General features: G+C 41.5%; 1 protein-coding gene across 1 annotated transcript; it reads left to right on the top strand.

The window, feature by feature from the left end:
- Positions 1-6,303: 6,303 nt before the first annotated feature.
- Positions 6,304-16,932, top strand: LOC308380176 (potassium-transporting ATPase alpha chain 1; the record flags this gene model as incomplete). The annotated part of the gene is made up of 22 exons (XM_080857449.1): positions 6,304-6,394; positions 6,724-6,783; positions 7,141-7,344; positions 7,613-7,726; positions 7,850-7,984; positions 8,413-8,530; positions 8,955-9,223; positions 9,559-9,757; positions 10,375-10,484; positions 10,652-10,786; positions 11,046-11,238; positions 11,920-12,095; positions 12,209-12,345; positions 12,679-12,829; positions 14,010-14,178; positions 14,401-14,555; positions 15,193-15,316; positions 15,545-15,690; positions 15,969-16,102; positions 16,434-16,535; positions 16,688-16,779; positions 16,904-16,932. Exons 1-22 carry the CDS (start codon positions 6,308-6,310, stop codon positions 16,930-16,932), a joined length of 3,039 nt encoding a protein of 1,012 aa, XP_080713575.1. The 5' UTR covers positions 6,304-6,307.
- Between the last annotated feature and the right edge of the window lie 513 nt (positions 16,933-17,445).

Raw genomic sequence — 17,445 nt, 5'->3', positions numbered from 1 at the left:
ACAACAACAACATATAACACAACAATATTTCATATCTAAAAACGGTAGGAATAGCATGAAAATATATATAAATATTAAGAGTACAACAAAAATATATTTCATACTTTAGATGTAGTATAACAGCAGTCATGCCATGTCATCACAGAAGAAAAACATACAAGTGCTCCATAGTCATGATCTGTTTTTGTTTACCTTCTTGTCGATGACCGAGAAGCACCATTTCGCCATTTTGAATAGCATTTCCTGTACATATGTGTCATGTTAGTGTTTATGTCACTGGCCACAAAGTTTGAAGTTATGTGGATATTCAGAATATTATGTGACATGTTTACCTTTAGATTATTTTTATAGCCTAAAAGGTTTGCAATCATGCCACGCATACAGTTGAGAGTCTGCACTAAAAGTGAAAAAAATGTCATCTGTTGAATATAAGTTTAATTCAATTTAAGACTTCCATCTTAATACTAGGGACTTGGCAAACCATCTTCATGTTTCAGAACTTTAGACAAAGTTGCAATATTTCTTTGCTGAGTCGTAATATTTATTTAATCATTTTGAATTATACTTTTAAATATAGTTAGTACAATAGTTTTTCTCAGATGGCTCAGATTTAGCTGAATCCCCTAACATGGGGCAAGTTGACTCACTAGTATGTAAGTATGACGGCACTATTTTACTCCCCTATTGTTATACTTCTGTAAAACACTACAAAATCCCTGTTGGGGAAATGATACATTTGCTTCTAATATATTTCTTTAGTCAAAATTACTTTATATTTGGCAGACTGGACATATTTAATATTTATACTGTAACCACATACACACTTAATGGACCTAAAAGTGCCTACGACTTAATACTCAGGTGCCTGGAAGTTAGTAATGCACAGTGACTTTGCCAGGGCTTACTGATAACAGTGTAGTGAATGAAGGGGGTGAAGTTCCCCCTTGCCCGGTCTTGAACCCGTTCATTCAGTGGTTTGCAGTTGCCAGGGAATCAACTTTAACATTTAGTTTGTGTGTGTGTGTGCGTGTGTGTGAGGAGAGAGTATAGCATGTTTGCTTGAAATGCCCATCCCATACAACTTTTCAATGCTAGTAGCACTTGCGCCAAGTTGGTTGCACCTAGTTTATTTCTACGTGACAGGATGAAAGGTTGATAAGCTGGGGTTAACACAGGAAGGTCACACTTTCATTTTTTCCTTACATGGTGAAGAATATAGTGCAGTGTTTTATCCCTGCTCAAACAGCCATGAGTGTGTGCATGTGTGTTTTAGAGGGGATGACTATTGATTCAAATCTTTCATTAAAAACACTGTGGTTTAATTAATTAAAACTGTGGTTAAGACGTTTGTTGAACACGTCTTTCAAAGCAATTATACTAACACTGCTGACTGACCACTAGTAGTTGCACTGTTTATAGCCTTCTTGATGTAAGCCATTCTGATGCAGTTCCACTGTTAAACGGGTGAGAGGCAACAAATATCCAAACTGAAACTGTGTGGGCTGCTGGAGTAGAAAATGCAGAAAAAGACAAACCAAAATGTTGCGAAATCCATGTTGTTTCCATGGCTGCGATGCTTTAAAAAAAATAAATAAATAAATAAAATAAAGGTTGGCAATAATCACCTCAAGGACCATTTACAGGGTACTTTTCTGACAACTTTAGGTACAGAAAGGCCTCTATTATGCTTCTATTTCTCTGTGTGTACTGTGCCTTTCAAAAATGCGGTCAGACAAAGGCTACATGGTGTATGGAATTACAACATATCCTGCCCGAGAATATGAGAAACATGGCAAACCAGCCAGACCACTGAAGATGTGGTCTGTATAATCTTACAAATGGTCATTTCATCATGGTACCCAGGATCAGGAAGTCCACTGAAATGTAAATAGCAGCTTACATCCTTTGTGTCTCGAGCACAGCTGATGCATTTTATGAAGGCTTTAGGTTTTGGTGTGCTGTTGTAGATTTTGAACACAGACTATGTGGGTGTGTGTTTCTTTATTCTTTACCATCATGTCATGTTTGTATTTTGAGGCCGCAGTGTGAACAAGCATTTCACTGAGAGATGCGGATTTAAATCAGTTTAAAATCAGATATTCCTCTGATTCCTGCATCAAAATAGAACTTATAAAGTGTGTTATAGTAGTATCTACATAAGCTCCACATCACAGTGAAACGTTACAGTAATAATGACCCAGTGACGTTTCAGAGTTGAGGTAAGGACCTGGAATTTTCTTTGGTATTTCTAGCGCCCTCTGTCGGTTGTAAGTGTTATAGTATGAGCCTGGAAAGCCTTTAGAATAACTCATAGCTCGCAACACATTAAAGTTATAGATCCTAAACACTAACACACCATGAAGAATGTTATCTTTAATTATTATAACTTGTTTTTAATAATGTTGTTTAGATCTTTAGAAAATCTTAGTGTTCTGGTTGGTCTGAAAAAGTGTTGGGTCTTCAGGGCAACTTGCATTTTCCTGTAAGCAAAAAAGGCATTTCATTCTTGTGAAATATGTTCCAAAAACACTCATCGAATGTATTTGTTTGAGTTCTTAATGGCATTAGTCATGGAAACCAGAGGTGGATTGCAATTTGTGTGATGATTGTGTTCTTCTCTCTTGTTGCTTCTCTCTCATTCACTGTCCAGATTTCAAGGAAATCAGCCTCAGATCAGTGGTGAAATTCAGAAATTGATAACTTAACCAGTATCTCGTTTCCATTCCTGCCTCATTGAGTTTAGTCTTTTGTTCTCACTGCAAGCTAAGTCACAGCTCTTGCACTTGATCTTGTACTGACTGACCGATAACAACTGCTGCCTCTTGATAAGAGAGGAGGGCTACATATGCAATGGACTGTGGCTGGTATTTACCCAAACCTTTTGGAATCAAAGGACAGTCTACAGAGGTCACATTCACCTCAGTGCCTTACAGTTCCCCTTTCACACAGAAAGGAGAGCTCTTTCTAATGTTCTCTGGTCCAGTATTAATGTAATTGTGTGTTTGTAACTAATCGGTGAGCTTTTACCCTGTTTTCTGCACCTGAGGTGCGAGAAACCCATTCTTTTTCACGCTACCTAGCCATGTGCTCTCTGGCGACCCAAGGGTATGAGTTGGTGCACAAGGTCGTTAGTGTTGAACCCTGCAAGGGATCAATGTGTGAGCTTATAACATTAATTTCAGGAAAGAACCATAGAGTAGTTTTACATGAGCCAGGACAAACTGAGCTAGATATAACAAATCTACTACAAAAGGAGCCTCAGCCAGTTTAATAATGCTTTATGGACAACAATGCATAGGTTTCATAAAATAACTTTCCATAAAACTGCAAACATGAGGCACGTCATTTGTCACATAGATACATCATGGATATTTGAACTAGAGGGAATATTCCATGTGTGGATCAGGAAAGGCAAACATGGAGTCATTGAGTCATTGGTTGACCTCTGCCTTGATTTCTCAATTTTGAGTCATACTTACAGGGCTGCTCTTCAGTGCCAATGTGCTTCAGAAAAAGTAAGCAAGTCATATTTAAACAAGACGCTTTAAACCACAAGACGTATGCTTACTGTGAGACTGATGCTTTAAACCACAAGACGTATGCTTACTGTTACTCAGACTCATGAGTGCATTCCTTTCTGACACCATCTGAATCTAACTTAACAGTACCTGAATTAAGGCCGAGGGCCTTGTTTTAAATCTGAATCTAACTATACAGTACCTGAATTAAGGCTGAGGGCCTTGTTTTAAATCTGAATCCAACTATACAGTACCTGAATTAAGGCTGAGGGCCTTGTTTTAAATCTGAATTTAACTATACAGTACCTGAATTAAGGCTGAGGGCCTTGTTTTAAATCTGAATTTAACTATACAGTACCTGAATTAAGGCTGAGGGCCTTGTTTTAAATCTGAATTTAACTATACAGTACCTGAATTAAGGCTGAGGACCTTGTTTTAAATCTGAATTTAACTATACAGTACCTGAATTAAGGCTGAGGGCCTTGTTTTAAATCTGAATTGAACTATACAGTACCTGAATGAAGGCTGAGGACCTTGTTTTAAATCTGAATGTAACTATACAGTACCTGAATTAAGGCTGAGGGCCTTGTTTTAAATCTGAATGTAACTATACAGTACCTGAATTTAGGCCGAGGGCCTTGTTTTAAATCTGAATTTAACTATACAGTACCTGAATGAAGGCTGAGGACCTTGTTTTAAAGCATGGGGCCGGCATGGTTAGCCACTGGAAGAAGTGTTGACATATTCAGTTTGTACATATAAGTTGTATATTATGAATACAAAAGATATGGATTGGCATGAGTGTCCTAATGCATGGTGAAACTGTTAAAAACATTAAAAGATAAAAAATAATATGTAGAAAATATGTAATTAAAAGAAAGAACAAAGTACATCAAATAGAATAAAACCTTGGCGAAAAGAAAGTAATATAATTAAAAGAATGTACAAAGTACATTTGTAGGGGTGTGATAAAAGACATTCCTCCAAAAAAACTCTTTGAAAAAGTGGTTAGTAGTGAACAGACTACTTGTGAAACATGTGAATCATTAGCACAAAACCCATTGCCAGCAGTTGTTAAAAAGAAATATCAGACCCCCAAACATTGGGATGGCTCATTCAAATCACTGGAGCATTCTGGGGAGCCGCCTAAAGTAGAAAAAAACATAGTGGAAGTAGCCCCAGCTGTGTGTGTATATCTTTCAGAACACCGAATTAGCTCAAGAAGCTCACCTCCCTGTCGGAACACCCAATACGCTCAATGAGTCACTTCCCTGTGAGTCACTTCCCTGTCGAAAGTACTTCCAGAGTGCAGTAAGAGTATAGAGTGCAAGGTTTAGAGCTCAATTAGAGGCACATGAAAGTGAAATGTTTTTAACCCGGAGATAAGAATGACTACATTTGGAGCCCATCTAAGACCTTCTGGTAGTTTGTGACAGTTGCATGCAACATAACAGCAAAATGTTGCTTCCCCATGTTTAGTTTGGACTCTGTCCATGGATCTAAGAGCCTACTTGGTTTATACTCTTTCAACATATCAGAGAGCGGTAGCTCTTTAAAATCTATTCTAAAACTTACTGGAAGTCAGTGTTAAGAATTTAGAACTGGAGAAATGTGCTTCTCTTGGCCCTGGATACAACCCTGGCAACAGCATTCTGAATGAGCTAAAGCTGATTAATGGTCTTTTTGGGAACTCTAATTAAGAGAGAGTTTCAATAGCCCTAATTTACTCATACTTATTCTGTTCTTTTTCTGGCCACGCTCAATACTATCTCTTGCCTTTATTTCATTTAAGAACATTTTAGCCAATCAAATTATAGATAGTATAAATCAGTGACATTTTATTATGAAAAGTCATCACATCAAGAGGTACTTAGAAGATGATGATGCTCTTAATCTTCGACATTACATGACTTACAACACCATAACTGTATTGCCTTCTGAAGCGACCTTGTCATTGCTTCAACTTAGGGGTTAGTGAGGTATGAAACGTGCACGATTCTGTTACCTGCGCAAACATGAAACCGTTGTTTTCACAATGATAACACAGGTAGAGCAGTTACGCACAACGGTAAAGACGTTGATACAAGATGGGGAAAATTACCATAGCGCCCTTAAGCTTGCTTGACATTGGCAGTGGCAGGTCAGGGCGGGCTGCTGTAAGTGAAGGACTTCGGCTTGGTATATAAACCTATCGAGGCTGATAAGTCGTTTTCTGTGGCGTCAGGGACGTTTCCGGAGAACTGTGTGGAATTATAAAAAGATTTCAAGATTTCGGGGGGAAGAGGTAGTGGGGTTTGGACAACCATCGATTTGGACAGAGACTCAAGGACAGGCATCATGAGCAAAGGGGTGAGAATTTCTAAAAATGCACTGATTCATTAAACTGATTCATTAAAATTCACTTGAAAGGTCATGAGTAGAATGTCTTTTGTGGAAAATACCTTTTTAAAAATAATTTAAAATGTAGTATAAATCAATGTCAGCCATTAAAAGTACAAACACAATATTTCTTGTGATACTTTACTGGTAGAGCAAGGCTCTAAAATATCAGTAAATTATATCAGTCAATGATGTAAAAGTCAGTAAATGATGCTTCTTTTAAGTTTGAAGGCTAATGTATGTAAAAGTGAGTATGTTCTTCTTCATTAACCAACAATACAACTTTGCAGCCCAAGAAAACCCAAAGTAATATTCAAGCATGTTTCCTGAGTGAAAGCGTCAAAGAGATGAAAAGCTTCAAAGAAGTTGCTTCTATCTGTCCGTAGGATTCCTACGATATGTTTGTCGAGATGGACACCAAGGGGGGAGACGTGCAAATCAAGAAAAAGGTCAAGAAAAAGGAGAGGATGGAGAACATGAAAAAGGAGATGGACATTGTAGGTGACCAGAATAATTTCAATTTTATTTATCCAGCACCAAAACAATGCAATTGACTCAAGGCGCTTTACAAAGCCCAGTGCCTGAATAATTAAGGTTCTTTGATTTTTTTTTTTTTTTTACATTGACTGAAAACAACAGTCTCCTGTGTCATTTTAATTTCCTCTCAGGCATTAAATAAGTAGTTGGTATTAAGTTGGTGCCAAAATCTCCTTTGCTGTTTAGAAAAGGCATTTCATAAGTGGCTACTGGCTGTGTTTTCCTGTTCAGAAAAGACATTTCATGAGTGGCTAATGGCTGTGTTTCTGTTCATTAACGTCTTCCAAAGGATGACCATGCGATCCCCATTGAAGAGCTTGAAATGAAGTATAGCACAAGCATAACCAAGGTAATAACACAGAGACAAACGTAACCAAGGTAACAACACAGAGGTTTACTGCTCCTCCTGTGCAGACTCACTATGGAGATGCTTGGTGTTCGTGCTGTTTCATTTATTCACATTGAGTGTTATTTCCCACATGTAACATCAGTGGCCATAGACTAAATTGGCAATCCTCTACATTGGTTTTGGGAAACAAGTTCTCTCCCAAAAGTTTCCCCTCAATTTTCTTAAAGCAATTTGTTGTCAGTCCGAATGCTTTACACTAGGTTCCGTTATCTTCAACTCTTACTTTACATGTCTGACCCTCACCCTCAACTGCTTTCATCACTATTACCTCGTTCCTTTGGTGGGGGGGGCGCACAGGGACTGACCACCACCTTTGCTACGCAAGTCCTGGAGCGAGATGGCCCCAACGAGCTCAAACCGCCCAAGGGCACGCCGGAGTATGTGAAGTTTGCCCGGCAGCTGGCAGGAGGACTGCAGTGCCTGATGTGGGTGGCCGCTGTCATCTGCTTCATCGCCTTCGGCATCGAGCTGGGCAAGGGGGAACCTTCCTGCTACGATGATGTATGTGGGGCAGGGAGGACTGTATTTAAAGCAGCACTTTATACTTGGGCATTTAAAAGTTCTATACCTGGTATACAGCTTTCAATGCCCGAAGGAGTTAATTGCATAAATGTACATGTATGTACATGCTGTATGTACATTATGTAATGATGTTTGGATAAATAGCTTTATTTAAGTAATGTTGTTTGGATAAATAGCTGTATATACTGTATGAAATGTTGCTGGGATGACATTTGTTTGTGTTCTTCGTTTTCAATTTCCTCTGCAGTTATATTTGGCTGTGGTTCTGATCACTGTGGTGGTGGTAACCGGGTGCTTTGGATACTATCAGGAATTTAAGAGCACCAACATCATCGCCAGTTTCAAAAATCTGGTGCCACAGGTACTGTCTTCATCCCTTCATAGCTTCAAAAAAAATGATAACTACTATTTTAACAAACGGATATTATACTAGTACAAAAAGCTGTGGAATATTCATAAAAAAAGAGGTTTCTTCTCTTTCCAGCAAGCTGTGGTAATTCGAGATGGACAGAAAAATGAGATCACGGCCAGAGAGTTAGTGGTGGGTGACTTGGTGGAGATCAAAGGTGGTGACCGAGTTCCTGCTGACATCCGCATCATCACTGCACAGGGCTGTAAGGTGGGTCCCCAACATCACATTAACAACTTTTTGGGGGGCTTTTATGTCTTTAATTGATAGATCAGTGAAGAGTGCGAAAGGACATGAGAGGGAGAAGAGGTGGGGAGTGGACAGGAGAAATGACATTGAGCCGTTTTTGAAACCCATGTCCCCTATGAGCGTCAAGTCCGTATGTGGTCGGGGCTACAGTTTGACCCACAGAGCGCCCCATCATTTCCGACTCTTGTGCAACAATGGAACAACATATAAAACAAATGCTTCATATTCTTAACTAGGACACTCGCCACTTAACTAAGGTTAAATATGTGCTCGTTTTGTGAGCCTGCAGGTACAGCAAAGAGAAGCCGCTGTTATAACCCTGCAGGCTGTAGTTGTGCAGTGGAAAAAGAAATAAAAAGGTTTGTGACCTGTCTCTGTCCTGTGTCTAGGTAGACAATTCCTCTCTGACAGGGGAGTCGGAGCCTCAGAGCAAAACTCCAGAGTTCACCCATGAGAGCCCCCTTGAGACGCGAAACATCGCCTTCTTCTCCACCACCTGTCTGGAAGGTTAGATAAGTCACACACACACACACACAACAGACACACACACACACACACACACACACACACACACACACACACACACACACACACACACACAAACACACACACACACACACACACACGCTCCCCCTTGAGACGCGAAACATTCCCTTCTTCTCCACCACCTGTCTGGAAGGTTAGATAACACAGCACTCAGATAAACTCTCTTGAATGTACCAAGGCACACACACACACACACACACTCACACATCCCCCCCCACACACACACAAACACACACACACACACACACACACATGAGAGGCCAAATACACAGCCACTTAAACACACATGTATATCTACTGGGTGAATGTCCTACACAGTGTTTACATGACTTTGCCATAATGAGCCTTCTTGTTTCTAACCTTTCTATTCTATGTCTCTATGTAGGAGTTGCCACTGGTGTGATTATCAACACAGGTGATAGGACAATCATTGGACGAATCGCCAGTCTGGCCTCGGGTGTGGGCAATGAGAAGACACCTATTGCCATTGAGATTGAGCACTTTGTGGACATCATCGCTGGCCTCGCTATTTTCTTTGGGTTCACGTTCTTTGTGGTGGCCATGTTCATTGGCTACGCCTTTCTGGAGGCCATGATCTTCTTCATGGCCATTGTGGTAGCCTACGTGCCTGAAGGCCTGCTGGCTACGGTCACTGTGAGTGCAGACACAGCATTAGTGACACTACATTTACATTTAGTCATTAAGCAGACGCTTATCCAAAGCGACTTACAGGGATGTATACACATTTTACACTAGTGACATTAGTCACAGATCAAGCCAATCACATATCACCAATCAGCAGCAGCAGAAAATCTTCAGAACAGCACTTGAAATATTGCCTTTGCCTGTAAAAGTCCACTCATTAGATCCTACTAAGTTTAAAATGCACACAAATTCTGCAACAGTCAAACAAGTAATAGTGGATGATTTAATATCCATATCACTTCTATAGAATGCTTATCAGTGCTTATCTCCATCTCTGCTACCAGGTGTGTCTGTCTCTCACTGCCAAACGTCTAGCCAGGAAGAACTGTGTGGTGAAGAACCTGGAGGCCGTGGAGACCCTGGGCTCAACCTCGGTCATCTGCTCCGATAAGACGGGCACGCTGACCCAGAACAGGATGACCGTAGCCCATCTGTGGTTTGACAACAAGATCCACGCAGCAGATACGACAGAGGACCAATCAGGTGAGGCTTAGAGGTCAGCTGCAGGGTTGCCAACTGTCACGCTTTTGGCGAGGGGCCTAACGGTTTTATGTCCTGTTTCACGCTAGCATTAACATCAAATGAAATGGAATTGGAGTCCATGTCTTTGGAAATGCACCTTTTTTGATGAATTTGAGTCAATCTCACAGATTCTCACACTTAGTCAGTCTTAAAAGTCTACAACTGATATACGCAGTATTGTCTCCCTAGTACTTTGTGTCCACTATCTGATTAGGTAATTAGAGTAATTGCTCAACCAGGAAGATTACGCAATTTTTCAACCAGGAAGGATAATGAGGAAATTGCCAGACTGATGTAGCCTGGATACCAGCCTGAACTCCGCCCACAAAATTATGAGTATGACATCGTCAGGCTAAGACTGATGCACCGGGGCGTTGAAACACTCCATCTACTGGGCTGAGATGTCATTGTCCTGATGTCATTTCTCCTGTCCACTCGCCAGCTCTTCTCATTTCCTTTCCCACTCTTCACTGCTCTATCAAATAAAAGCCCAAAAGTAAATCTTTAAAAAAAACATATCTAGTCTGTTAAACAGTTTATGTGGGTTTCATTTGAGACCATTTTTGTCTTTTCTGTAGGTCAAAGCTTTGACCAGTCATCAGAGACATGGAGAGCCCTGGCAAGAGTAGCTGGCTTATGCAACCGAGCCACCTTCAGGCCCAACCAGGAAACCATTCCTATCCCCAGGGTGAGGAGATCACACACACACACGCACACGCACACGCACACGCACACGCACACGCACACGCACACGCACACGCACACACACACACACACACACACAGACAGAAATAGAGAAAGAGAGGTATAGTTTAGGGATAATTAAAATGTTGTCTTTCAACTCTAATCCCACAGAGAACGGTCATGGGTGATGCCTCAGAAACAGCCCTACTGAAGTTTACAGAGTTGACCGTAGGGAACGTCATGGACTACAGGGCTAGGTTCAAGAAGGTCTGTGAGGTGCCGTTCAATTCCACCAACAAGTTTCAGGTACGCTCAAATGTCCACTTTCTAATCTCTTTACACAAGACAATGTTATACGGTTTTGGTATGGTGTTATTTATCTCTAAAGATGTTTAAAAACCAAAGTGATCATTTTCTATTATATTGGACCTGGTACAGCACAGTTCTAAAGATATCACACCACCAAAATCACTCACCAAGAGTACTTATAGACGGGAAGTGCCTGTGTACACATCTCTGTTATGGTCTGTGACAAACCTCTCCATCTCCCCCTTGTGGCGCCTAGCTGTCAATACATGAGCTGGATGACCACCTTGACCTGCGCTACTTGCTGGTGATGAAGGGCGCGCCGGAGAGGATCCTGGAGCGTTGCTCCACCATTCTGATTAAGGGCCAGGAGCTCCCTCTGGATGACCAGTGGAAAGAAGCCTTCCAGACGGCCTACGAGGATCTGGGAAGCCTGGGGGAGAGAGTACTGGGTAAGATAATAATAATAATAATAATAATAATTCATTTTATTTTTCAACGCACTTTTCATTCCAAGGAATCTCAGAGTGCCTACATATTAGAAATTGACTATAATAATACAATAAAATTAAAAACAAATTTAAATATTAACACAAGCATAACAGAAAAGATTTCAGATGTCTGAAGTGTGCCGCTGCGTCTTTGGAGGTGGCGGCGGTGGGAGTAGATAATGTTGCTACCCAAGAAGTGGCCAGTTATGTCTCAGAGCCTTACAACCGATGTGACCTCTATGGTGGTTGAGTTATGCTTAGAATTTGGTTTACCAAAGGAAGTGAGACACATGTGGAATGTGGGTTAAGCATAACGAACAAAGAGCTGACAGGATGTCTGGCATCATGTTGCTATGTGGTCATGCGGAGTCAATGACATACATTAGTACTTACCAGCGTATGTTAGAGTGATCCAATAGAGTATTAAACACAACCGCTCTCTCTCCCTTAAACAGCACTGCCATTGTACCTCGAGACAAATAGAATGAGAAGAGCTGTGGAGATATAAGCTCGAAGTCCATTTAAGTTAAGATGATACTTAGATGTGGCGAAGAGCATTTAAGTTTAGATGAACACTTCCAAACCCCACCTTTAAAAAAGGCTCCTTTAAAAAAAAAAAAAAAATTGTAATCCCTCTGTCAGGTTTCTGCCACCTGTATTTGAATGAGAAGGAGTTCCCCCGTGGCTACAGTTTCGACCCTGATGACATGAACTTCCAAACCTCCAACCTCTGTTTCGCCGGGCTGATCTCCATGATCGACCCACCCCGTGCCACTGTGCCCGATGCCGTCATGAAGTGCCGTACTGCCGGGATTCGGGTAAGGAGGGCAAAGACGGGGTTCCAGCAGGGGTGGGCATACACTTTAGTTTGTGCCCACCGGTCTTGTAAAGGTGACGTTAACCATGCCCTTTATGCTTGCATACCTCCTAGGTTATCATGGTGACAGGAGACCATCCAATCACTGCAAGGGCTATTGCAGCAAATGTTGGCATCATCACAGAGGGGAGTGAGACAGTGGAGGACATCGCAGCCAGGAAGAGGATCCCTGTGGAGCAGGTCAATAAGAGGTGGGAACCATAGACATGAATATGATGATGATAATGATATATGTCTATGGTGGGAACCATCTTAGATTTCAGTTACAGACACTATGGTTTGGCTACCTCCAGTATCTCTGTCCATCCCGAAATAAACACCATTTTGGTCCAAAGCTAATGCGTCCATTTCAGTAAATCTGAAAAAAAATACCTCAAACTGAAAATGAGGGTGAAACCGTTAATGTCATAGAAATATTATGAATTCTATGAATAGAGCACAGGCAATCAATTACATCATCACAACTGTGCAATAGCAACAATAACAACAAAAACTCAAAAGTAATCCGAGCTCGTGGCCAATAGGGACGCCCGAGCCTGTGTGATCAACGGCGGGCAGCTGAAGGATATGAGCGGTGAGCAGCTGGACGAATGCCTCAGGAGCCACCCAGAGATGGTGTTCGCCCGCACCTCTCCCCAGCAGAAGCTTATCATCGTGGAGAGCTGCCAACGCCTGGTGAGTGTTTACCCATTGGGACAGGAAAAGACCTCTCTGATTCGCCCTACCCACTAGACAGGTGGAGGCCATTTTTTGTTTGAACAGAGAGACGAAAACAATAACTGATGGAAAGGAAAATGGCTGCAGACTGTCATACTCTTGATTGTGGAACGTTTAGATAATGTTCATGCATTCACATTTGATGTTAAAGGGTTGTATTGCGGGGGGGCACTGTAGCTCACACAGTAGCCTCGACCACATTCGGGCTTGAAGCTCAAGGAGGTCACGGGTTTGAATCCGGCCCGATGCCAATTCTCCTGTCCACTCCCCACCTCTTCTCCCTTTCCTGTCCAACTCTGCACTAATCTATCCATTAAAGGCATAAAAGGCCAAAAACAAATCTTTAAAAAAAAAGGGGGTATTGCAAGGCAGTGTGTGGATATTCATATTCATTTCCGACTCACCTTTGGCCCTTTTCATATCCTGCAGCTGACTCAGCATATTTGGGATGTCTTCATTCCGTCCCCCTTTCTGTAAATATCACTGGTTTCAGCAGTAAGGAAAACATGATTCTCTGATTCAGGGATAGGTTAACTCTGCAAATGTCAGGAATAGAGTAGAATAATAAGGTATCTGTCTTTTGTGCAAGCTACAGCATCACTATATTACAGAATTAGTTGTAGGGATAGGTTAACTCTGCAAATGTCAGGAATAGAGTAGAATAATAAGGTATCTGCCTTTTGTACAAGCTACAGTATCACTATATTACAGAATTTGTTGTAGCTAGGCAAGTCAGAACAGTGGATGGCTGAGCTGGAGAGTGTGTTTGGTGCTGTTATCAGACAGAATATAAAAGATAAGCCTGTCTTTAACAATGCATCTGAAAAGATGTATCTGGAAGATGGTTCATTGCATTAAGGATAGTGGCATTCAATAGTTATTTTTCCTAAAGATGAGCTCACTGCGTGTTGCTTTTTGTGCTCAGCATGCCAGGACTTGGTGATGATACAATGCTATAATTTCAAGACCTTCTTTTGCTTCCACCCTTCAAAACAATTAAAAGCTAAAATAACCTAAATGATATGTTACATTAGACAGCTGTGAACCCACAGACTATGGGATGGCGTTATGTTTGTGATGAAGTCCGTTGTGCTGTTGTACTTTTCTGTGACAAGTTTCTGTTTTCTTCCTGATTTAGGGCTCCATTGTGGCTGTCACAGGGGATGGTGTGAATGACTCCCCCGCCCTGAAGAAGGCAGACATCGGCATTGCCATGGGGATCTCTGGTTCTGATGCTGCCAAGAACGCTGCCGACATGATCTTGCTGGATGACAACTTTGCCTCCATTGTGACAGGGGTTGAGCAGGGTGAGTGGGAGAGTGGGAGAGTGTCTGGTTTTGAAGATGTGCTGTAGAGGCTGTGTCACTTTCAGTTGTGACTCATGGTTTGCACTGGATAACTCCTACAAAATACAACTCCAAATTATGAAATAAAGAGACTTTACTGTCCAAAGGCTGCACAAAATGATCTGACCCCGGAGAGTCAATCCCCTTCTGTCTACAACAGAAAACATGACCTCTGCTTCACAGGTCGTCTCATCTTCGACAACCTGAAGAAGTCCATTGCCTACACCCTGACTAAGAACATTCCGGAGCTGACACCCTACCTTATTTACATCACGTGCAGTGTACCTCTACCCCTTGGATGCATCACTATCCTCTTCATTGAGCTGGCCACCGACATTGTGAGTTTCCTCTGGCCTTCAAAATACTGTTTCACTACTCAGATGTGGTGAAGTGACTTATGGCCTATTTAAAACATGTATTCTGACACTATATATGTACATTTCATTACACTAAACTAACCTTCAGTACAGTTAAGGCATGCATAAGGGCGCCTCCAAATCTACTCCACAGGAATGGAACCAAGGGCACTGGCCTCGCGAACGCCACTCTCTAGCGGCTCACATCCTGCAAACACAGAAGCTAATATAAACATAGAGTTGCAATGTTATTGTGACCCTCCTTGGCTGATGTGGTGTTTTTTGCCAAGAAACAAATATGGCTGTTCATGAACAGAGAGCTTTGGGGCAACATCTCTAATGTTTGTGCATTCTCACCGTATCTGTCCTGAAGTTCCATCTCTAATGATGGTGCATTCTCACCGAATCTGTCCTGAAGTTCCACTCCCTGTCTCTAATGTTGGTGCATTCTCACCGTATCTGTCCTGAAGTTCCATCTCTAATGTTTTTGCTTTCTCACCGAATCTGTCCTGAAGTTCCACTCCCTGTCTCTAATGTTGGTGCATTCTCACCAAATTTGTCCTGAAGTTCCCATCCGTATCTCTAATGTTGGTGCGTTCTCACCGTATCTGTCCTGAAGTTCCCCTCCGTCTCTCTGGCGTACGAGAAAGCAGAGAGTGACATCATGCACCTTAAACCCAGGAACCCACGCAAGGATCGGCTTGTGAATGAATCTTTGGCCGCCTACTCGTATTTCCAGATTGGTGAGTATGCATGGCGGGCTGCATTAAAATGCCTTCACCTATTGCCAAATTACATCTGCCATCATATCATCATGTGTTTAAAACCATATACCACATTTTATGATGTGATGTATATTCTGTGTAAGCACACTGAGAGCCACTTAACCAAGTCAAATTCCTTAATTTGTGCAAACTTACTTGGCCAATAAAACCTGATTCTGATTCTGACGGTCTCTTCCCAATGTCCAGGTGCAATCCAGTCTTTTGCTGGCTTCACTGATTACTTTGCTGCAATGGCGCAGGAGGGCTGGTTTCCATTGATGTGTATAGGACTGAGGGGACAGTGGGAGGACGTTCATCTACAAGACCTGCAGGACGGTTATGGCCAGGAATGGGTGAGTAGGAATGGGACAGTGAAGAACTCACAACACAAGCGTGAACCTTTTTTCTCCTACAGAAAAGGCAGGGCCAAAAGAGTGATTTTTTTCACAAAATGTTCTCTGTGTGTGTGTATTAGTTTGGTAAACCATAGGAGTAACCATAAGATAAGTTGTATTTGTAAATGATGTAGAGCAGCCTTTGCAACACATCGATGTAAAGCCATCTTTGCAACACATTTGATGTCACCTTATCGACAAGCAGGCTTCATTAAAAAAATAAAACTCTCTTCCAGACCTTCAACCAACGTCTGTACCAGCAGTACACCTGCTACACCGTCTTCTTTGTCAGTATTGAGATCTGCCAGATTTCTGATGTCCTGATCAGAAAAACCCGTCGTCTGTCTGTCTTCCAGCAAGGCTTCTGGGGGTCAGTAGGCCGATTGATGACTGATCTGTTGGTGGTGTTTATATTGGAAAGCCATCTTGCTTTTCTGCTTTGTAGTTTTTGATGTTTTGTTGTACTGGGCCAGGACGTGCCCATTAAATGTACGTTGGCCTCAAGGGTAAGTCCAGATGGTTAACAACATCTGGAATGCCATTTTGAATTTCTGAAATTCACCCTGGCCTCTTCCCTGTTCATCTTGTGTGGTTTCCCCTGGTTCTGTGCAGAAACAAGGTCCTGGTGTCTGCCGTAATAACTGTGTGTGTGTTTGTGTGTGTGTGTGTGTGTGTGTGTGTGTGTGTTTTGCTCTGTACAGAAACAAGGTCCTGGTGTCTGCCATTGTCTTCCAACTCTTACTTGGTAACCTACTCTGCTACTGTCCTGGCATGCCAAACATATTCAACTTCATGCCAATACGGTAAGACGCCTCTGCTGTAATAAACATTTTCTTTGTTTTGATTACCATTTAAAGAACCCATTTCCTACCTTTGTTTTCCAAATGCAAGTTTATATGTCTAAACAGAGTTAGCACATGACTATGACTCTCTCTCTCTCTCTCTCCCATCTCAGAGTGCAGTGGTGGTTTGTACCGGTGCCGTACGGAATTCTTATATTTGTCTACGATGAGATCAGGAAACTTGGAATCAGACGACATCCAGGGAGTGAGTTCCTTCGAGTTTTGTCTTACAGCTACAAACATACTGTACAATGCAACAATATCTCTATCTTAAGACCAAAACTACACGAGAAAAGTGCATATAACTATGCCCTTCTTTTTCTTCACAGGCTGGTGGGACCAGGAGTTGTACTACTAAGAGAAGATTGTCCATCTTAATATGACTCTAGGAATTTTAAATACAAATATTATTTAGTAATTCAAATGTTCAACACAAATGAAAACATGTCACTAATATTTTTTGTCCTGATAATATCAGTAGTAAATGAAGTTCAATAATTTACCATATGATGCATTTATGTAAAGGCCTATTGAGGGGGAAAGCACCATCAACATCATAGCTAATAAATTAAATATGGTGCTGGCCTGTTCCTCTTTCTTTCAAGACTTTACTGGATCAAGATCAAAATCATTAATTGAGAGAGTAGTTTTGACAGTACAATTAAGCAATAAGGTTCGAGAGGCAGTACTGTATCGTCAATAATGTACTTGTTCGAGGGTGTTGTTAGGCCCGACGCTCACTCTCAGAATGCTTGATTTCATCTCCCCGTGTTACAATTTGAAATAAGTGTGTATTGGAAAGGTGCCTGCATTGATGTTTAATTTTTTTCCATGAAATATGTTTTTAGAAAATCTGACCAACTTATAATAC

This window comes from Sprattus sprattus, assembly GCF_963457725.1.
Source record: "Sprattus sprattus genome assembly, chromosome: 19".
Lineage (NCBI taxonomy): Eukaryota > Metazoa > Chordata > Actinopteri > Clupeiformes > Clupeidae > Sprattus > Sprattus sprattus.
This window is presented reverse-complemented; position numbering and strand designations above follow the sequence as displayed.